The 22,770-nt window shown below is 44.4% G+C and overlaps 1 protein-coding gene across 1 annotated transcript in view; it reads left to right on the top strand.

Moving 5' to 3' along the window:
• LOC119975614 overlaps positions 1-20,326 on the top strand; it is a gene marked incomplete at its 5' end in the record, with an annotated part of 85,953 nt that extends 65,627 nt beyond the window's left edge. The window contains 3 exon segments of the mRNA XM_038815404.1: positions 469-553; positions 18,709-18,798; positions 20,217-20,326. Coding sequence (XP_038671332.1) covers positions 469-553; positions 18,709-18,798; positions 20,217-20,326 — 285 coding nt within the window.
• Positions 20,327-22,770: the final 2,444 nt, after the last annotated feature.

Here is a 22,770-nt window from a genome sequence, read left to right as displayed (position 1 = left end):
TTTAATAATGCCAGCATTTCAGTTTGCAGCAATCTCGCACACGTTTGCCCCCCAGTAGTGCACAGGCCTGGAGCCCAGCGAAGCAGACTGCATCCTCTTGACGTCAGTGTGCTGACTATGGAGCAGATTCTTTAAAAAAATCGATGGCGTCTTCTCTCCAGAAATGGCGTCATACACTGTGCCATACACTGGTGTCATGTGCTTTGGGCATGAGAGAGATACCAGCAGTGCTGGTGGGAGCTCCAGGGCCTCTGGTGAACAACCCAGTAAGCAGCTGAAATCAGGAACAAAGCAGTATAAACGGTGATTTCTTGAGGTGTAGGCTTATTAATTGTGCCAATGCAAATCAAGTGTGTTATATGCAGGGAAGGACTGACAAAAAAAAGATTAAAAACCTCAAATGTTCAAAGGCATTTGAAGAATCAGCATGGCGAGTTTGAGGACAAACCTCTTGATTTTTTTCCACAGATGCAGAGAAAACTTAAATCATCAGCGGAAGTTCTTAGCAGAAATATAACATTGGACCAACCAGGCTCACCTGTTGCATTAAAAGGTAAACAAAAATGGTGGGTCTCGAAGTTCGGCCAGTGTGGGTCCCGAAGAATGGACGGTTGGTAAAAATGGGTCCCAGGCCAGTGAAAAACACCGGTTTAGAGCAATGTTTTGCAAACTTTTTTCCGGGGATCCGTTTTTACAAAGCAGCCAATCTTCGTGACCCACCATTTTTGCTTATATTTAATGCGACAGGTGAGCCTGCTTGGTCCTCACGATCTCACTTGCTTTGTCATTCAATGTTACATTTCTGTATGACTTGTTCATCAGAGGTCCTGGAGCTCACTCCAGCACTGCTTTGTCCTGTTGTGGACTGTCCTGCAGAGCTCTGTCCAGTAAACACAGTTGTGAGATCCTAGCCTGTTTGTGTCTCTGGCCCTATCTTCCTTCGTCCAAAAAGACCCATCTCCAGCTCGTCACACAGTCCTCTTGTTTCCTTGCTGGCAGCTATAAAACCGGGAAAGCTCTCCTCAGTAATTTCGCTCCCAAAGTACGCAAGGTCAGTGTAACGGGTGCGAGATCTGCTCTCAGCCGCCGCTTCTGGCGGGAAGATGAATCGATTTGAAAAAGCCCTGCTCCTTGAACAGTGCACTGATGGATGGAGAAGATGGTCTGCCCCACTGGGCTCCGGGGCTGCACACTATTACATCCGGCAGAGGGGGCACGCATGCGCAGGATGACCAGCATTCTGAAAGCTGGTCACGGCCATTGGACACTTCTCACTGCGATCAGGAATGCCACGACCGATCGCTCCGGAACCCTCCAAACACCCACCTGTGACCCACACGATTCTGAGTTTGAAAATGACTGGTTTAGAGTTTGGCGTGCATTTCTGGGCTCCATACTATCAGGAGAAGGTTGTTGGGATAGACAGAATAAAGTGCACATTCAGTTAGATGCCCACTTATTATTACAGGGGCTGGTTTAGCTCATTGTGCTAGACAGCTAGTTTGTGATGCCGAACAAGGCGAGCAATGAGGGTTTAATTCCTGTACTGGCTGAGATTATTCATGAAGTCCTCACCTTTTTAACCTTGCCCCTCGCCTGAGGCGTGGTGATCCTCAGGTTAAACGACCACCAGTCAGCTCTCCCCCCCAGAGGAAAGCAGCCTATGGTCATCTGGGACTATGGTGACTTTACCTTACCTTATTATGAGGAAACACAAATATGAGGCTATAATTTCCATGGAATGGTAATCAATGTCAGATTAGCACTGGGCTCCTCGTTATAAGTGGTTTTATTCATTTCTGCAGTAGTGGTCATTCTGTTTTGATACAATTCACTCAGTTGCTTCTCTCTACGGCACTATAATTCTGGTGAATTTTATTCAAATCTAATTCAGTATTTATCTCATTTATAATGCTTGGGTTTTATTCATAAACACATGCTTCTATGATGTTAAGTCTTATGGTTCCCAGAAGTTAGAAATCATACTTTCAAGCATAAATAATGGAGCAGATATCAAGGGTGAGATTCTCTCACCTCCCCGCAATGTGTTTCTCAGCAACAGGTGTGATTTTCGGACTTGGCCATTCTTTTTTTTTAAACTTAGAGTATCCAATTCATTTTTTCCCATTAAGGGGCAATTTAGCGTGGCCAATCCACCTAACCTGCACATCTTTGGGTTGTGGGGCCAAAACCCATGCAAACACGGGGAGAATGTGCAAACTCCACACGGACAGTGACCCAGAGCCGGGTTCGAACCTGGGACCTCGGTGCAGTGAGACTGGGCAGTTCTTTGACGTTACTTGCTTCCACAAGGTCTTTGAGATCGGAGCCTGGTAGAAATTTTTTTTCTTTCTTCGCAAGTTTATTTTAACACACGGAGATTGTTTTTAAACGTTCTTCTTTCGCTAAACCTTTCTTTTTTACGTTAAGCAAGTAGTCCTGGTACCATGTGATGTTCTCTGCTTTCTTGATAAGGATGGCTTTGATGTGTAGTGTTCAACAAAGAACATCAAGCAATGTTGATAACAAAGCTAATTTATTCACACTTCTTATAACTAGATTCAAACGTCTTACTAAGATGCAAAGATTGCTAAATAAACTACGCTATCTACAGATCTCCTGAACACATGACTACTTTTTATCCCACCTAATTACCTTCCCCCAGAATCAAGGGTGTCACTAATTCTGTGTTACTGCTCTTGATCACCATCTGGTGGTTAGCTGCATTTCCTTCAAATTGTTAACCCTTCATTTACCATACAATATCCATATTGTCACAGCAGGAGGTGGATCTTTTGGTCCAGCCACAGTGGGATTTTGCATTGAATCCACTCCACTCTGCCAGAAACCCGCAGCGGTGGTGTGCCGTCGGCAGGACCTGAAGCTCTTCATATGCTGTGAAGTGGTATACTCCTGTATTGAAAGGCTGACTGTAATGTAATGGTGAGGCATTCTGGATGGACATTCTGTGGAAACACTGATGGGACACTTGGGCAAAGATGCAGATATTTTGGGGGGGGGCTGCTGACAAAAAAAAATCACAGGAGCAGGGGAGCAGTGGGGGGGAAGGTTTGTGGAAGGGGCGAGGTGGCTCTCCTGGACTACCCTTCACTCAGACCACACCCACGCCCCCTCAGGTCTACTTAGAATCCCCAGGCTCTCCCCAACCATCCATCTGTAGAGTGGCAGCTCATGGTTGGCATCTACACGTGCAAACTCTGAAGGTTTGGACAGCTCATGCGCAGCAGCACAGTGAACTTGTGAAGACAGTCTGAACAAACTCCATAGAGAAATCCAGAACAAATAACAGGCAGCAGAGCCCTCATCCAGCCTTCATTGAAAATTCCAGGACAATCCCAGAGACTCCAGGACGGTTGATCACCCTCACCTAATAAACAAACACACACATAATATAGTTCCTAACACTTTACAAAAAATAACAATGTAAAACATTGTTCATTTAATTTTTTCAGCACTTCATCGTTTGTTACTTTTTCTGTCCAGCAGATTATTCCCATTCTCCTCCAAACCCACATTTTAAAGCTTTTAGTAAGTTGTTTTTTTCTTTCCATGAGGTCCAAGTCTCATATTCATACACTCCAAAACACTCCAAATCAAGTTGCTTTAAAAACTGCTTCTTGCGTTGTTTATTCAGCTTTTGTGCTTCCTAAATGCTTGAATTCTTGCACCTTCTACTTCTCTTCCTTCCATGAATATATGAGTATTCCTTAGTGATTTTGAGATATTTACCTCCTTGGTTTTACCAATTTTCAGGGTTTCCTCCGGGTGCTCCGGTTTCCTCCCACAGTCCAAAGATGTGCAGGTTAGGTGGATTGGCCATGATAAATTGCCCTTAGCGTCCAAAATTGCCCTTAGTGTTGGGTGGGGTTACAGGGTTATGGGGATAGGGTGGAGGTGTTGACCTTGGGTAGGGTGCTCTTTCCAAGAGCCGGTGCAGACTCAATGGGCCGAATGGCCTCCTTCTGCACTGTAATTTCTATGCTAAATCTATGATTCCAAAGTTAAGGCACGCTGTTACCAGTCTACCTACTAGCTCTTGTCCTCTGTGTATGTTCCAAGTGCTTTGTCACCTGGAAATCTGATTCAAGTTGTCATTTATCCCTCCTCGCCATCATAATGCCATATTCTGTTTTCAAATGCTTCTTTAGACATTGCTTCTCCATAGACATCAAAGTGGATTGGTGATAAGCAGCAGCTTTATCAAACTCCTCTACCAATTACCCATATAAGCTTACTTGTGACACTAATAAAGATTATTATTATTATTATTAATCTCATTTTTGAATGCCTCCCACCGATTTAACAATTGTTTCTCCTCTTAGCTCTATCCAGTTCACCATCATCAGCTCACCTCTCAGCTTTTTAAAATGTGTCTTCCCCAGTTTAGAACGTCTACTCCTGCTCTATCTCTTACCTTTTCCATAGTGATGATAAACTAACTATAATGATGATAAATCTAACTATATGGGTGGAACAGTGGTTAGCACTGCTGCATCACAGCACCTGGGATACGGGTTCAATTCTGGCCTTGGGTGACTGCCTGTGTGGAGTTTTCACTTTCTCCCTGTGTCTGCGTGGGTTTTCTCCAGTTTCCTCCCACGGTCCAACGCGGTGTAGGTTAGGTGGATTGGTCATGCTTAATTGCCCTTTTGTGTCTAGGGATGTGTCCGGGTTAGATGGGCAGTTGAGTGAGCCTAGGTAGAGTGTTTGGAGGATCGGTACAGACATGATGGGTCAAATGGCCTCCTTCTGCACTATAGGGATTATACACGATAGTTACTTCACCAAAATGGTCAAATTCACTCTTCCAGGTTAATTTCCTTAAACTAAATCTAGAATTGCACCCCCTCTCACTGGGTTTGTTACATGCTGGCCTAAAGCAATATGCAGGGGTACAAGGAAAAGGCAGGGGAATGCCATTGAGCCATAATGTTCTTGGAGGGCCCATGCAGACATGATGGGCCAAATGGCTTCCTCTACGCTGTAATAATTCTGTGATTCTGTGAATGCAATTCAATTTCACACTCCCACCGTGTCGCTCACGCTGTTCATATCCCAATTGATATTAAGGTAGTTGAAGTCCCCAGCAATTACTGCTGGATTAATTTGGGGCAGCAGGGTAGCATGGTGGTTAGCATAAATGCTTCACAGCTCCAGGGTCCCAGGTTCGATTCCCGGCTGGGTCACTGTCTGTCTGGAGTCTGCACGTCCTCCCCCTGTGTGCGTGGGTTTCCTCCGGGTGCTCCGGTTTCCTCCCACAGTCCAAAGATGTGCGGGTTAGGTGGATTGGCCATGCTAAATTGCCCGTAGTGTCCTAATAAAAGTAAGGTTAAGGGGGGGGTTGTTGGGTTACGGGTATAGGGTGGATACGTGGGTTTGAGTAGGGTGATCATGGCTCGGCACAACATTGAGGGCCGAAGGGCCTGTTCTGTGCTGTACTGTTCTATGTTCTATAGCTCTTCATTCGCCTGAGGAAGGAGCAGTGCTCCGAAAGCTAGTGTCTGAAACAAACCTGTTGGACTTTAACCTGGTGTAAGGCTTCTTATTCTGTTATATAGTGACAGACCTGTACCCACCAACACTGCACTGTAATATTATAGGGACACACCTGTACTCATGAGTACAACACTGTGGTATGATAGTGAGGGACCTGTACATACCAACATGCACAGGTGTTATACAGTGACAGACTGTACCCACAGCACTGCAGTGTTATATAGTGACAGACCTGTACCCAGCAAATCGGCACTGTAGTATTAGTGACAGACCTGTACCCATCAACACTAAACTGTAGTATTATAGTGACAGACCCAAACCCACCAGCACTGAACTGTAATGTTATATACATCAAGAGCCATACCCAGGGCTGTAACACGGTGTTTTACAGTGACACACCTGTACCCATACTGCCCCCTAGTGTTTTACAGTGACAGTATGACCCAGATTTGTACCCATCAATATTCTATTGCAGGGTTGTACAGCTCAAAACTATGCATTCAGATACCCCAATTGTGCTGCAGTTCAATTCAAAACCTCAAGGCATGCTTGTTAGGTCATTTGGACATTCTGAATTCTCCCTCTGTGTACCCAAACATGTGCCGGATGAACGGACATCGCGCAACAATCGCCAGGCAGGAATGTTCCTTTCCAGTCGGGGAACTCTCCAGCGGTCAAGCGCATTCAGCCTCTGATATCCGGGTAAGCATTCTCCAAGGCAGCCTCCAGGACGCACGACAACGCAAAATCACCAAGCAGAAACTTATAGCCAAGTTCCGCACATATGAGTAGGGCCTCAACCGGGACCTTGGAGTTATACCGCATTACATTCAGCCCCCCCATCAGGCCTGGGCTTGCAAAATCCTACCAACTGTCCTGGTTTGAGACAATTCACACCTCTTTAACATGGGGTTACCCCTATCTCTGGACCTGTAAAGAATTACCTGCAAATGCTCGCATTCAAAGCATTGTCTTGTATCTTTGACTATCTGTATATATGCTTCTGGAACATTCTGGGGCAGCAGGGTAGCATGGTGGTTAGCATAAATGCTTCACAGCTCCAGGGTCCCAGGTTCGATTCCCGGCTGGGTCACTGTCTGTCTGGAGTCTGCACGTCCTCCCCCTGTGTGCGTGGGTTTCCTCCGGGTGCTCCGGTTTCCTCCCACAGTCCAAAGATGTGCGGGTTAGGTGGATTGGCCATGCTAAATTGCCCGTAGTGTCCTATTAAAAGTAAGGTTAAGGGGGGGTTGTTGGGTTACGGGTATAGGGTGGATACGTGGGTTTGAGTAGGGTGATCATGGCTCGGCACAACATTGAGGGCCGAAGGGCCTGTTCTGTGCTGTACTGTTCTATGTTCTATGATTGTTTTTGTACTCAGAAATGTGTCTATATGTTTGCTGTTCAAACTCCCTTCCACTATTTGGGGGTCGATAGTACCATTGTAGCTGTGGGGCTGCTCTTATCTATTTCTGAGCACAACCCTATGGCCTCATTTGCTTATTAATTTAGGATATCATCCCTCCTCACAGCTGTAATTGATTATTTAATCCTACAGTCTCACTTTTTTTTTAACAAATCACCCTCCCTATCCTGCCTGAAAACTTTATGTTCAGGCATGTTGGGCTGCCATTTTTGCCCCTCCTTATGCTAAGTTTCCATTACGGCGATGACATCACAAAAAAGTTAATATACAGGTACAGCAAGTAATTAGGAAGACAAAGGGAATGTTGGCCTTTGTTTCAAGAGAGATTGGAGTATAAAAATTGAGAAGTCTTACTACAGCTATAGTCGGCATTGATGAACCATATCTGGGAGTACTGTGTGCGGTACTAATCTCTTTACTAATCTCTTTAATTAAGGAGATATATATTTTTGCATTGGAAGTAGTTAACACAAGAAAAAGTAGCAGGAGTATAGCAAATGGTTTGAAGAGACCACTCCACCATTCAGTATCATAGCTGCTTTTGGGCTCCAGCTCTACTTTGTTGCCTGCTTGCCATATCTGTTGCTCCAAGACCAAAATTCTGTCCAGAAGAGCCTTAAATCCATTCAAAGATGGAGCTGCCACAACCCTCTGTGGTAGAAGATTCGCAACCCTTTGAGTGAAGACATTTCTTCTCATCTCAGTCCTAAATGATTGGCCCCTTATCTTGAGGCTGGGCCCCCCTGTAGTTTATAGCAATGAATACCATCTCCCAGTGTACAATATACCAAGTACCTTCAGACTGGGGAATGGGATTGCAGATTGACTCTCATTCTTCTAAACTCCAGAGAATAAAGTTCCAATTTACTCAGCCTCTCATCATAAGGGACCAATCCAGTGGACATTTATGTTACCAACCCCGATGCAAGTATATCCTTTCTTAAGTATGGAGATCACAACAGTATTGCAAATGTGGTCTCTCCAAAACACTGTACAACTGTAGCAAAACTTATTTATTTTTGTACTCTAATCTCCTTGCAATAAATGGTCTGCACGCCATTTGCCTTCCAAATTGCTTGCTGTAACTGCAAGTTAACTTTCTGCATTCCCTGTATGAGCACACCCAAGTTGCTTTGAACATCAACATTTACAAGTTTCACATCTTAAAAACATATTCTGCCTTTCTATTCTTACGATCAAAATGAATAGCTTCACACTTGTGTTCGGATTCTGCACCAGCCCAAAACTTGTTAGGATACTGGACAAGAAACGCAAACACTTTTTAAAATTTGTGAAACTGTTGAGGAAAGGATACTTCACCACAGGAGTAATGATTCTGACCAATAGGTGCATTTTATATCAAAACAAACTTTAATTTAAACACAGAATTAACCACATTAACATCAAAGAAACAGCTTTACAATTAACAGTTAAACAGTTCTTAAACACAAGGAAAAGTTTTAACTTACTATCTATAACTGCTACTAACTCCAATTAAGCAACCCAATATAGTTCAAATGCCACTTATAAATGAACTTGCTTAGTTGTGTAGACCTTTGAAGAGAGTTTCTTTCAAGAGCATACTTAATATACTTCTGCTCAACATCGCAGCATTTGGCGAGGCTGCTGTTCAACTTAAAATCCTTCTGTCTTGTCGAACCCAAATCCTGCAGCAAACTGCAAAAGTTGCAGACGGACTTGGCTCCTCCTGTTAATTACATCATCTGTATCCCACTAAGATGTCACATGACCTGCTTAGCTAGGACTAACTGCAACCCCTCATCAATTATCCACTTCCAGGGAATCTCCAGCAATCATAATAATATCCTAATTAGTCTTTTATCTGTAAGTGGTTGGAATCAATCATGACCTTACCTCTTTCAACTCCTTAATTACAGCTTTAGCAGACACGCAGTCTGAAAACCTTAAACTAGGTTCTTTAATATTATTACTCCCACAAATATGAAATACAATATCAATCAATTTTGTACATTCATCACACTTCCCCATATTCGATTCCATCTGCCACCTTGTTGCCCACTCACTTAACCTGTTTATATCTCTTTGCAGTCATTCTCTGTTCTCCCCAGAGCTTACCTTTCCACCTACCTTCATAACATCAGCAAATTTATACAAAGAGACAGAGAATAGTGTATTGAAATCATTAATATTTATTGAGCTGACGCCCCAGCACTGCTCCTTGCAGCACTCCATTAGTCACAGCCTACCAACTTGAAAATACCTTGTTTATGCCTACACTAATCTGTACCTTTGCCAACTCATTAATATATATTGTAAGTAGCTGCTGCCCCAGCACTGCTTCTTGCGGCACTCTATTAGTTATGGCCTGCCAACTTGAAAATACCCTGTTTATGCCTACTCCCAGCCTCTGTCCATTCACCAGTCCTCTATCCATGTTAACATATTGTCCCAAATTTCATGCGCTCTTATCTTGCCTAATACCTTTTGTGTGGCATCTTATCAAATCCCTTTGGAAATCCAGGTGTACAGGCTCTACTGGTTCCGCCTTATCTACTCAACTAGTTACATAAGCAAAAAAACTCTAATAAATTGGTCCCTTCCCACGCGGACGTGTTCTAATTATACTATGCTTGAGTGCATTGTTAAGACTTCCTTGATCAGCATTTTCCCAACATCTGATGTCAGGATCCTCATGAAAATTCCTGTTTGTACCTTGTTTATTCCCTTTATTTTCTTGTTTTGGCTTCTATAATTTTTGTACCTGGACAAATACTGGGCCCCTTACCTTTAAGATGGCCTTCTCCTTTAACGTAAAAAAAAATGAATCCAGCAGGAAGCATGGACATCGGTGATGACTCATCTTGATGGACTTGGCTATCGGCCAATGAGCTGTTTACTTTGCCAGGATCTTGGCTGATAGTCTGTGATGTTTGGTGCTGACCATTCAGGAATGTTCTGCTAGGGACAAGAAGGCTTCATCTGGGTTTTAGTTTTGGTTTGATCAAGAAGCTGAAGGATAAAAGCCCTGATCCCTCTCTTACCCGATGGATTCTGTCTAAAGGTTCAAGTAAAGATCTTTCACTCTCTACAGCCAGATTGAACTGCAAAGAAGTTCAGTCCAGCAACAGCCGCAGGCAGGGCCAGTTGTTTAAAGAACCCTCTTTAAAATCTCATGAGGAGAACTTTGTTTTGCCTCAGCAAAGCTAGGGTACATTCTGGTGCTGTTGGAAACAAGTAAGAGTTACACAAGCCTGAGCTGGATCTTCGGAGTGAAAGCCCAGGTTAATAAAAGTGACTCCTGTTGCTCTGTTTGCTATAAATATAGCAGTCAATATGGTCTCCTTCCTTAATCCTAATTATGTTTACATTTAAAGTCGTCAGGTATCTCTCGGTACCGCCACAAGGTTCAAACCCAAATACTGATCAAAGAGCCAATACACCAGTTAGTTAGTTCAAAGTCAATACTATTTATTTACACACACAGTAAGATCTACTCATGCACGACAGTACTACAAACTAAACTATCTCTAACGCTAATGCCTATACTTAACTTCTGGTGCCCACTCAGTCAGAGGAACAATGGCCGTTGTTCGGATCTGAGGTTGCTGGGTTCGAAGAGGTACAGGAGAACAGCTAAGGTCATCCACCTGGTAGCGAGCGTTGACCTTGAAAATATTGACACCTTGGAAAACATTCAAGACTCAGGTCCAATCTAGAAGTTTCTGGTGATGCTGGTGGACAGGTCTCTCCGCTTTGAGAGCCAAGTCCAAGGGAGCGAATGTCTCGTGGGGGTTCCTTCTTTTACCTGGAGGAGTTTCGCGCGCTTTTAGGTGGGCCTTAAACTTGGCCCCAATGAATTGGGTCGCTTCTCGATCACTGTTATCGATCTCACCAATAAAGGGGTGGGTGCCCTGAAGGCTGGGCGTGTCTTAGGTGGCCGTTGGCCTTGTTTTGTTTGTGTCCTTCTGGCGCCGGGATGTCTGCAATAGTATCGGTTACTTGGTTGGCATTCCTTTGTTCCTGGAGATAGGCCATCAATATGCTAATCGACCTATAGTTTCAATTCCGTCTGGGAGCTGTTTCCCAAATATACATTCAGGCTTCTGTGCCTGCTTGTTTTCTAGCATTGTCCACAGTTTCCTATATTCTTTGCAAGCGTCCATTTTGTATTCTGGAAGTGGCCATCCCAGATGGCTACACTCCCCAGAGAGAATCCCACAGTCTGGGGATTCAGACTGAATGTTTCAGCCAGGAGATTTTCATTAGACATCCAACTGGTGGTTCTCAATCACCACATTTTGGAAGGACAGTCAGCTGCAAAAACAATTTCAACATCCAGAGCAAGGACATATATCTGCCATCTCACATGAATCCTGCTTTATTTGTCTCCTCCCCTTCCCTCTGTGTGTAAACATCTTGTGTGTGTTTAGGTAGAGGGTGGGACAGTAAAAGGGGCGAGCTGGAGATTATCTGGCTGTTATTCTATTGTGATTATTGCATGCCTTATCTCTGTTGTTGTTATAAATAAACAGTTGCATCTCACTTACAAATCTGGTGCCCGTCAGTCATTGGAGCAGTCAAGGGTCAAATATCTCAGAATCTATATACAAATTATTCATCAATTCACTTGTGTTTGGACTCTGGGGCTTGTGGGACTGGAATTGATACGTGCACCAGCTCAGAGTGTCAAAGCACTAATGTTAGGCTAACCGACCTGCTGGCCATTTGTCTTTCCTTTTTGTCTTGAAAGCTGTTTTTTTGCTGGGTTCTAAATTGCATCCCCTCAAACCATACCCCTCGTCCCCAGCGCAGAGCCTGGTTAATGAGTAAGAAAGGGTCAATCAAAACAGGGTGAAGCACCTCCTTATGTCCTGGGCTGTGTCAGTTACCATGAACATTCATTAGTAGCCTCAGAAATACTCAGCAGCTGAGGCTCAGCCAAACAATTCCTCAGTGGCAGAACAGGACGGGGAAGATTTACCATCTCAAATATCTGAATGGCTATGCTGACAGACAAAGGCTACAGAAGAATGAAACATCAAATCGTCTCAGTTTTCTTGACATCAAACCAAGGTTTTGTTCTGTCAAGGCACAAGTGGAAGCTGGTGTGCAATGGTTTCTCCACAGTAAAAGACGTCAAGTACAGGCGCCTTTCTATTCAAGCACATCCCCCAAGTCACGTGGAACCAGAAAATGACTGCAGGAGAAGGACTTTGTCATCGAGAAGCTTCCAGTCATGATGTGACTCAGAGGCGACAGCTACAAGATAGCCATCTTGCTCTTGGGTGTGGCAAGAGTGCTTTTGAGCAGCTAAAACTGTGACTGATCCACTCTGCTCGGTCCCTATTGGGAAGATGACGAGAGAAATGTGCCTAAACATAGGCCGAACTTCTCTGGCCCTTCCTACGGCAGGGTCTTCCAGTCCCACCAATGGCAACTCACTCCACGTGGAATGTTCCCCGACAGTGGAGGGTGCGGGGCAGGCAAAACACCATAGATAGACATCGGTGAGACTGAAAGATCCCACTATAGCGGATGGAAAATGTGGTGTGCGGAGGCCGGAAAATCCCACCCATATTTTGCCTCACGTCTCCGGACTAGATAGCCACATCCAGCTAGATAGTCAGTTCAAAAATAATCTGTTGGGATTGTTCCTGAATACAAGAATTTTAGAAAATCACAGCTAGCACGCCCAGTATTTCTGAAGCCATCTCTTTCAAGGGATGGTGGAAGCCATCAGGTTCCAGGATTTGTTAGGTTTTCATCCCTTAAGATTCTGCAATATTTTTGTCTCTCATTGTAATTATCTTAATATTCTCACTTTTTGGCCTCTAAGGTACCCTCTATTTTGGGTATGTAACTTGTGTCTTCCACTGTTCAAGACAGACAGAAAATAATTGTTCTCTGCCTTGGCCATTTCCACATTCCTCATCAAATTTCTCTTGCCTCTGATTGTAAGGGGACAACATTCACTTTCTCTACCTTTTTGCGTACTTATTAAAGCTTTTACAATGTTTTTTATATTCCTGGCTTTATTCCCATTTCTCTATTTGTTTCCTTTTTGATCAATCATTAGGTAGTCCTCTGCTGGTTTCAAAGCATTCCCAATCCTCAGACTTGCAATATTCTAAACTGCTTTTAAACCAATACGATCCTAAACTTCCTCAATGAGCCAAGGATTGGTCTTTCTTGCTGAGATTTTGTCCTTCAATGGAATCTATTTTTGTTGAATATTTTGAATGATTTATTTATATGGTTCCCACTGTTCATTTACTGCAAACCAGTTAGCCCATTGATCCAATCAAACTCTGCCAGTATTCCCTCCTACCTAAAAAATCCTTGGCCGGGATTCTCCCCTACCTGGCGGGGCGGGGGGTCCTGGCATGTTGGAGTGGCGTGAACCACCCCGGCGTCGGCCCGCCCTTTCCGCACCTTTAGGGGCCAAGCCCTCACATTGAGGGGCTAGGTCCGCGCCGGAGTGGTCCCCACTCTGCCAGCTGGCGTGAACAGCCTTTGGCGCCACGCCAGCCGGAGCCGAAAGGAATTCGCTGGCCGGCGTAAGTCCGCGCATGCGCCGGAGCGTCAGCGGCTGCTGACATCATCCCGGCGCATGCGCAAGGGAGGTGGTCTCTTCCGCCTCCGCCATGGTGAAGATCATGGTGAAGGCGGAAGAAAAACAGTGCCCCCACGACACAGGCCCGCCTGCCGATCGGTGGGCCCCGATCGCGGGCCAGGCTACCGTGGGGACACCCCCCGCTGTCAGATCGCCCCGTGCCCCCCTCAGGACCCTGCCGCCCGCCCGCGCCGCCAGCTAATCCCGCCGGTCAGGTAGGTGTTTTATTCCCGCCGGCGGGAGAGGCTTGAAAGCGGCGGGACTTCGGCCCATCGCGGGGTCGGAGAATCGCCGCGGGGGGCCCGCCAACTGCCGTTTCCCGATTCCTGCCCGTGCCGAACCTCTGGTGGCGGAGAATTCGGGACACGGCAGGGGCGGGATTGACGCCGGCCCCGGATGATTCCCCGACACTGGCCGACCTGCGTGACCCACCATTTTCTCTTACCTTGTTTGCTGCTGACAAAAATGGAGGATATGGTTTTGGGTCACTTTGGCCCTTGTACACGCTCCTCCAATGGAACCTGTTGGATGAAGGTGAAGCCTTCCGGTGTCGGAAAGTATGGAGTCTCCATCTGTCCAAAGTTCTGAATTTTTCTCCTGTAAGATTTTATCAAATAAACCCCCCCCCCCCCCCCCCCGAACTTGTAAAAAAAAAATTTTTTTTAATTAGTAAAGTAAATGAAAAAAAGAATAAAACCCACCCGAACTTATAAAAAAAATAAAATGAAAAAAATAAATAATAAATGAATAAAAACCACTACAGAACTTGTAAAACAAAAAGCTGCAACTGTTTAAAAAAATAACGGCCACACTGCGCATGCGTGCCTGATTATCGGCGCGCATGCGCAATGCGGCCAAATGTTTTTTTAACATGTTCGCGGCCGCTTGCAGCCGACGTTATGAAAATCCGGCTGCTGCGCAGGGATTTGCGCGATCGGGAGTGCCGCGGACAACGGCTCCGCGACCCTCCTGACACCCGCCCGCGACCCACCCGTGGGTCGCACCCCTGACTTTGAAGAGCACTGGTATAAAATCAGAGGGGCTGGTTTAGCTCACTCGGCTAAATCACTGGGTTTTAAAGCAGACCAAGCAGGCCAGCAGGACGGTTCAATTCCCATACCAGCCTCCCCGGACAGATGCCGGAACGTGGCGACTAGGGGCTTTTCACAGTAACTTAATTGAAGCCTACTCGTGACAATACGTGATTTTCATTTCATTTTCAAAATGATATCAGAGGAGATGTGTGCCAGAAAACTGCGCTTCAGAAAGGAAGCACTGAGACACCTTTGTGAAATGTTGAAGGGAGACCTGAAGTCAAACTCTAACTGCCCTATGGCCTTAACAGTGGGATTGAAACTCACGACAGCACTAAATATTTTTGCACCTGGGTCCTTTCAACATGGCATTAGTGACATATGTAACATTTCACAGAATACTGATCAGACCTGCATTCACCAGCTGAAGCTATAAATGATTTATTAACATTAACTGTGGGTAAACGATATCCAAACCAACAATGAATAATAGTGAGATCATGCACAAACAACCTCTCTTTAGCTTCCTCCAGCCAGTCTGAGTAGTCACCTAACTCTAACACTCCTAGTGGTCAGTTTTGTATTTATAAATTTACTTTTGTTAATAAATGTTTTCCATTGAACTTTACAAGCTTCTACAAATGACTTACTGAAACATCAAAGCATAACATTTAATAATGAAATAATTATAAATGAATAAGATTATTGAAGTTAACAAGGCAGAACCATAATAACATGGGTAAAACAGTGGCACACTAGTTAGCACTGCAGCCTCACAACACCAGAGACACGTGTTCATTCAGACCTCGGGTGACTGTGTGGCGTTTGTACTTTCTCCCTGTTTCTGCAAGGATTTCCTGGAATCCACGGAATAAAATCATGTCATTCCTACAGTGCAGGTAGAGGCCATTCGGCCCATCGAGTCTGCACTGAACCTCTAAAAGTGCACCTTACCTAGGCCCAGTGCCCCTTCCTATCCTCGTAACCCCACCCAACCTTCAGACACTATGGGGCGATTTTGCATGGCCAATCCACCTAACCAGCACATCTTTGTAGTGTGGGAGAAAACCGTAACACTCAGAGGAAACCCACGCAGACATGAGGAGAATGTCTCAGCTCCACACACACAGTCACCCAAGGCTGGAATTGAACCCAGGTCCATGGCACTGTGAGACAGGAGTGCTAACCACCGCCGCTGTTTCCTCCCGCCACTTTGGTTTCGTCCCAGAGTCTAAAGATGTGCAGGCCAGGTGGATTGGCCTTGCTAAATTGCCTTTAGTGTTCAAAGGTTAGGTGGGGTTAGATAGGGCGGAGCCGTGAGTAGGGTGACCTTTCGAAGCATCGGTGCAGACTCGATGGGCTGAATAGCTTTCTTCTGCACTACAGTGATTCTATAAACACTAATTAAAACTATCAGGGCAGCACGGTAGCATGGTGGTTAGCATAAATGCTTCACAGCTCCAGGGTCCCAGGTTCGATTCCCGGCTGGGTCACTGTCTGTGCGGAGTCTGCACGTCCTCCCCGTGTGTGCGTGGGTTTCCTCTGGGTGCTCCGGTTTCCTCCCACAGTTCAAAGATGTGCGGGTTAGGTGAATTGACCATGCTAAATTGCCCTTAGTGTCCTAAAATATAAGGTTAATGGGGGGGGGTTGTTGGGTTACTGGTATAGGGTGGATACGTTGGCTTGAGTAGGGTGATCATTGCTCGGCACAATATCGAGGGCCGAAGGGCCTGTTCTGTGCTGTACTGTTCTATGTTCTAGATGTTACAAAGACATTGATAGCAAAACGCCCTGAAGGACTTTAAAAATCTTCTGACCATAATTTAAATTAAAACATACAAATATTTTTAACTACGCCCGCGTATAGTTATATAATAACATAGTGCAAATTTAAATAGTTTCACAGATTTAAATCAATAAACCAAAGCTATGTTCACTTACAGATACTCACCTTTAATCTTAAAAAATTAAAATTAAAAATTACTTTTAAAAAATCACTAACAAATGTATAAAAGAAAGAGCAAACAAAACTATTTTAAAAACTTCGACATACCTTTAAAACACTTGTTAGCTATATTGCCTGTTGCCTTCAATATTAAATATATGGCCTGTTGTCTTCAATATAAAATTGCAGTTAAAATGCCTGTCCCCAATGGGTCCCAACCTAGCCTATCATAAAGTGTCACGGCTACACTCCTCCTGCACCGTGCTGGAGCCTGCACTGACTGTTTCGATGGAGGCCCCAGCCTGCCAAATGGAGAGGAAGGTTCGTCACGATATCCGAGCGCAAATAAGTGCGCATTTTTCCCTTCCCAAATCGCCAGCCCATGACTTTCCACCTTTAGCCGGAAGTTACAGGGCATTGTGTACGCTGAAATAACTATTTCCAAATCTTGATCATCTTACAACCATGTTTCCGTAATGGTGATTAACTCTAAACCATTCACCTCTATTTGTGCCACTATCTTATGCTTTGCGCCTTTAATTTCTATGATCATTTGAAATTTGGAGTTCTTGCATTTGTCCAGAGGAGTGCAAGACAAACAGCTTTGGCAACATCTTTTACAGCAATAGCAAAAAATATTCTCAGCTATAATTCAATCCTTTGCATGTCCCAAGAATGATCTTGCTCAAGTAAATCAATATCCAGGCAGCATGGTGGCAGAGGCGCCCTGCTGCCTCAAGGTGCCGAGGTCCCAGGTTCGATCCCTGCTCTGGGTCATTGTCCATGTGGAGTTTGCACATTCTCCCCATGTTTGCATGGGTTTCGCCCCCACAAATGTGCAGGGTAGGTGGATTGGCCACGCTAAATTGCCCCTTAATTGGAAAAAAAATTGGGTACTCTAAATTTTGTAAAACAAAAAGTACATCAATATCCTTCATGTGGCACAATATCTCTGAACTGAACAAAGTATTCTCTAGGTAATGCTCCTTATTTGGTTTTGTTTGGCATGTTAACTCTATTTGCGTAACAGAACCATTTTGCTTTAAACTATTGCTCCAATATTCACTATCTATTCCACATTTAATTATATGATACCCTCTATTTGTTCAGCATTTTGACACCAACGTGCATCGCTTTTCAATTTATCGAACCTGAGTGCATTGCAAATTGCCTGTGCAAGTATCAAGTCTGCGAATCCTGTGAATCCATTTGGATATTTGCCTCTCCGAATCAATTTGTTACCTCAAACAATTTTTTCTCCTCGGCAAATATAGAAATCCTCTTTACAACAGTTCGTCCAATAATTAATAAACACAAAGGTATACAGATACGAAAAGCAATATTCTCAGATGAGTGTTACATTTATGAAGTTAAACTATTCATTTCCTCCCCATCTTTGTTTACTCCCCTATCAGATCACATTTTATTGAATTCCATTTGCAATAACCTTCCCAATAAGGGGTTTCAGTGATATTCTGTGAAACATTTGGAATTGAACTAATATTACTCAAATTTTCAAACTTCTGGGACTTTTCCAGTCTCCAACTAATCATGAATGTGTACCAAAGGTGCTTTGGTTTCACTTTCTCTTTTTTGATACTCTCAAATATGACATTAACGTGCTTTGTTCACTTCATGGTCTCAATAAAATTCTTGTTTGCTAATCTTTGTTTTCAGGAGATTGCTTCTGAGGTCCTGATTACCAAGTCTGAAATATGCTTCCTTTGTCTTTGTGCATACTTATTTGAAATAATCTTTCAACAGCTCAGACACGCTGTTTTCTTCAGTTTAGTGGTTGTCTTTTTCTATAAACAATTCTTTAAGTCCTCTAAAGTGGTAGGCACTGGAAAAGTTGGGGACGGGGGTGGGGACGGGGGTGCGGGAGGAGGATGGGGGGGATGGGGTGGGGGGTGCAGGGGGGGGGGGGGGGGGGCAGCCCCCTGCTGCACTCCAGCAGACCTGGAAAATCCACTGAAAATTAGCATCAACCCAGAGTGTTGTCTCTGCACCTTTTTCAGAAGGTTTCTTGTTGTTGGACAAGAGTCCAGCCTTTATTCCCCACCTTACAAGAAAATAGCATCTGCAGGGCAATGGCTCCAAACAAGATCCCTTGCCCCTCATGTCCAGGCTAACATTCCTCCCTCAAAACAAGGTAACCATAAAACCAAGTAATTGGTTGTTCATTTAATTGCAGTTTGTGGGACTATGATGCGTACATACAATTTTGTTGTTTGCTGGTACAAAAATGTGACTAAAACTTCAAAAGAAATATTGCTAATTAAATGTAAGCTCTTTCTTACCCAACTTAATGGCAGTATAACTTGAGCTAAAAGCTTCCTTAACAAAAATTGTAATTATTTTCAAAGAAAGGCATATCTTAATACCTGGATTAACTAGGTCATACCTGGACAGGTATAAGTGTGGAACCATCCCCCAGAATTGAGCTCAACTAATCCCAGCCATTTCCATCCCCATTGGAGACACTGCACAGTTCCTTCATCTTGTGTTGCAGTCAAGGTTCACGTGGCAGAGTTTCCCTATTCCGAACCGATAATTTTCTTAATGATTTTTCCTTAAGCTAAATGGCACTGCAACATTTTCTACAATGTTTTTCCTTACCTCAAGGGCACCAGGTTGATTGTATTTGTGGATCTGAGGATTCCGATCGCTCCACCAAGTCCCTGACTTCTCTATTCTTAGATAAACTGATTCAGCATTTTAAGATCTCTGACCATCATTAAATCCACACCAAGGGCAGGATCTTACCATGTTTTTTCAAAGTTTCGATTCCGGTGAGAAAACTGGACAAACTCAACAAATATTCAGCCTGTTTTAACAAAATATATTTTTTCCCCCCCACATGATTCACGCTGCCCTCATGGCAGCTTGCCCCTGATATGCTCGCCCCGGCAAAACGTAATCTCTGTCATCAAGGGGCGCTCCTTTTAAACGTCTCCCCAGCACTTGTTCCAAGTCCAGTAAGGGGATGGTTGCCAGAAAGACAGCACCACGGATTCACAGAGAGAGCCCTGTGCAAAATTCTGGGATGGTGTGGGGAAGAGACATGACATCCTCTATCCACGTGTAGACCATGTAGATGTCCATCAAGGGAGTACACTGGCAGTGTCCGTGATAGTGAGCACCAGCTCACTTCATAAGAGGATGGGGCAACAGTGCCGGAAGAAGATGAATGATGTTATTCATAAACCAGGGTAAGTCTGCCTCCTAATGTCTTCCGCTGCACCCCTTCACACAGTCTTCAGATCTCACAGTGATCTATCTCTCTGACACCTCACGGATTGCCAACACTTGTCATTGACGCACTCCTTAGACTTCCCATGACCCTCCCCCAGTAGATAATTGCCACCCGATTCTCACCGTATATTCCACCCGCTTCGCCATTCACGCTGACAATTAACACAGACTCAGTGTTACGTCCAAGACTTTCCTAATGTAATTGCAACCCTATTTCCCACTAGATTTGCTCAAACTACCTGTGTAAATTGGGCCCAATGCTTCTCATTTACTGTCATTTCAAGACAATAGAAGAAGGCAAGTTAATAAAGGCACTCACAACATTCAACATACAACAGGATCATTCTCTGAAGAAGAGACAGACAAACTCAAAACAATCATGCTTCTCTCTCCACAGATGCTGCCAGACCTGCTGCGCTTTTCCAGTATTTTCTGTTTCTATTGCAGATTTGCAACGTTCTCAGTATTTTTCCTATTACCATAGCAGGATGATTGCTGATTTTACCATCATTGTTGAAGGAAGGATAATGTCAATCTACTGTTCCTTCATCAGTTGATTAGAGCCTCAGAGTGCCGAAGAGCAGTGCAAAGAACCCCGGAGACAAATCATTAGGGCACTCGAGAAATTGTGGATTTTTTAAAACCATTTTGTTTACCCGTTCTCAAAATAGCCGACATGGAAAAAAATTGGCTGGATGATTCATGACTGCCTGTCAATCTGGTAGTAAAGAGTCTTCCCAGTTGGCATCGGGAAATGATGCACTTTGAGGATGGACATACACAAAATACGACAGGGCAGCTGGAATCTGAAACAAGAACAAGTTTTTAAAGTCGTTTCTTTTTGTTGCAGTTTTTACATTCTCCCTCCTTTCAGCTCTGACGAAGAGCCTTTGGTCTCAAAATGTTAACTCTGTTTCTCTACTAATAGATTCTGGCAGACGGGCTGAGTGTTGCCAGCATCCTCTGTTCTTGATGAGGATGGACATGTTGGGTAAACATTGGCAGAAGCAGGGTGGTGGTTGGGGGCATGACATTGTGATAATCTTTCTAATTGGAGTTGATCACTGCCATTTGGTAAAATCTTCTAAACTGGTATTTGTGAAAAAAAATGGCTGAGCTGTCAACCTTATCATCAATTTTGTGATTCTTATCCAAAGAAATATCATCATCATCATAGGAACCTATTGAAGAAATGTCTCAATGGTTTTGAAGGTTTGTCTCATGTATTATTTGTCCACTCTACAGCCCTTTTTGGCTATGATTATTTCTTTGCCTCCCAAGGCTGTGCATGATGAGGTTGATACTCTGCACTTTGCAACTTTAACTTTTTAATCATTTACTTTGTCAGACTATAAGTAGCAGTCAAACACAGTTCAGTACAATTGTAAAAAATAACACACGTGAACAACAACCCACCACCTCACCCCAAAATTAAGAAGAGAAATCATTGTAAATCTTAAACATCCTGGTGAAAAATATTGACATTCAAGGGCACGATTCTCCCAAGAGGGAGAATCCCAAGAGGGAGCTGCGTGTTTCCCGGCACTCATAGTGCGAAGAAACTCATGGCTATTCAACGTGATTCTCACTGAATAAGGGGCCTGAAGGGCAACCCACAGCTGAGGCTGCACATAGCTCTGTTTTGTACAGTGGGGGGCTCTGCTCGCCAGAACTCCCCATTGCACCTAGAGATCAGCATCCCAATATCTGAGGCCCTCTAAACAATCCCCAACCTCCCCTGAAAGCAGTGTAGGGGGGTCCCCAGTTTCCCCTCACATGCCCCCCAACACCCATGACAGGCAACCCCCGCCTGATCACCCGCACTCAAAAAATTCCAGCTTGGCACCTTGGCCAACCTGGCACACTGGGAGTGTTCTGCCAATGGTAGCACCACCTGGGCAGTTGAAGGCTGTCACCCAGGTGGCACTGTCAGGGTAGCCAGGTGGTACCAGCAGTATCAGGGTACTGTCCTGTTCAAAAGGCATGCAGCTGGGGGCCTCCGATCCCCTTGGAGACCCTCACAAGTGCCGTTCCATCTGGTCCCCGTTTGTGGGGACCAGTACCAAACGGCGCTTATCTAAGGTCTCCGAGGCAAAGAGGTTGAATCCCAAAGTTTCAGGTACCTCAGGAATCTGCACAATGGAGAGAGGCTTACTGCTTTGTTCTAATATGCAGATTTGCCAAAAGGTGATCCCGCCCATAATGGGCAGGATTCAGATTGCAATGTCTCACGAGATCGCGTTGAATCTCGCGAGGTGTCGCAGCCAGGTACTTCCTGAGAGCAGGGTCTCTAAACATTCAATGGCCACGTCGTGCCGTGGCGAGCTGCTTTTTGGACGCAGCGTGGCCGTTGGATCACTGCCAAAGTATCTGAGAGGGCATTTTTTTTTTCCCCAGAATGCCAAAAAGGTTTTAAATTAAGACCTGCAAGCCAAAATCTTTGATTCAGATTCAATCACAAGCTAAGGACTCTGGATTGTTTCCATGACAGTTTAATGAGATCCAATCCTTCATTCAGACTGATGCTCAGACAATTGGCTATTTATTATTGCTGCAGCCTCTTCTGTTAGCTTGTTGTTGTGCCCTCTGCATTTCAGGAGAGATAATCGAACCTGGGGTCTTTGACCCTGGGTATGTTCTAGAATCCACAAACAGAGCAGTGATAAACTACCTGCATACCATAGGATTAGCCTCTTGAATTCAAATGAAACCTCGGCCATCATTTAAGTTCATCATGCAATGGGCCATTTTCATTGTCAGCTGCACAGCCCAAGTTGTAAAAATACATTTTCACATAAAACCATCTTTCAAGTAATTCACTAATTGCTTGCACACAATCCAATGTATCCTCAATAGAATTTAAGAGGGACGTCAAGCATAATTCTTTTTTAGTTCCTTTTCAAGAAATATTAACAACAACAAAAATCAAGGCGAAAAGCTGGTGTCATTCATTTTGGCCCCGTCTGTGCAGACCTATTTGTCACTGCAGAACATCAGGTCT

This window comes from Scyliorhinus canicula, chromosome 13 (assembly GCF_902713615.1).
Source record: "Scyliorhinus canicula chromosome 13, sScyCan1.1, whole genome shotgun sequence".
Taxonomy (NCBI): domain Eukaryota; kingdom Metazoa; phylum Chordata; class Chondrichthyes; order Carcharhiniformes; family Scyliorhinidae; genus Scyliorhinus; species Scyliorhinus canicula.
Note: the sequence above shows the minus strand (reverse complement) of the source record. Positions and strands in the feature narration are given on the sequence as shown.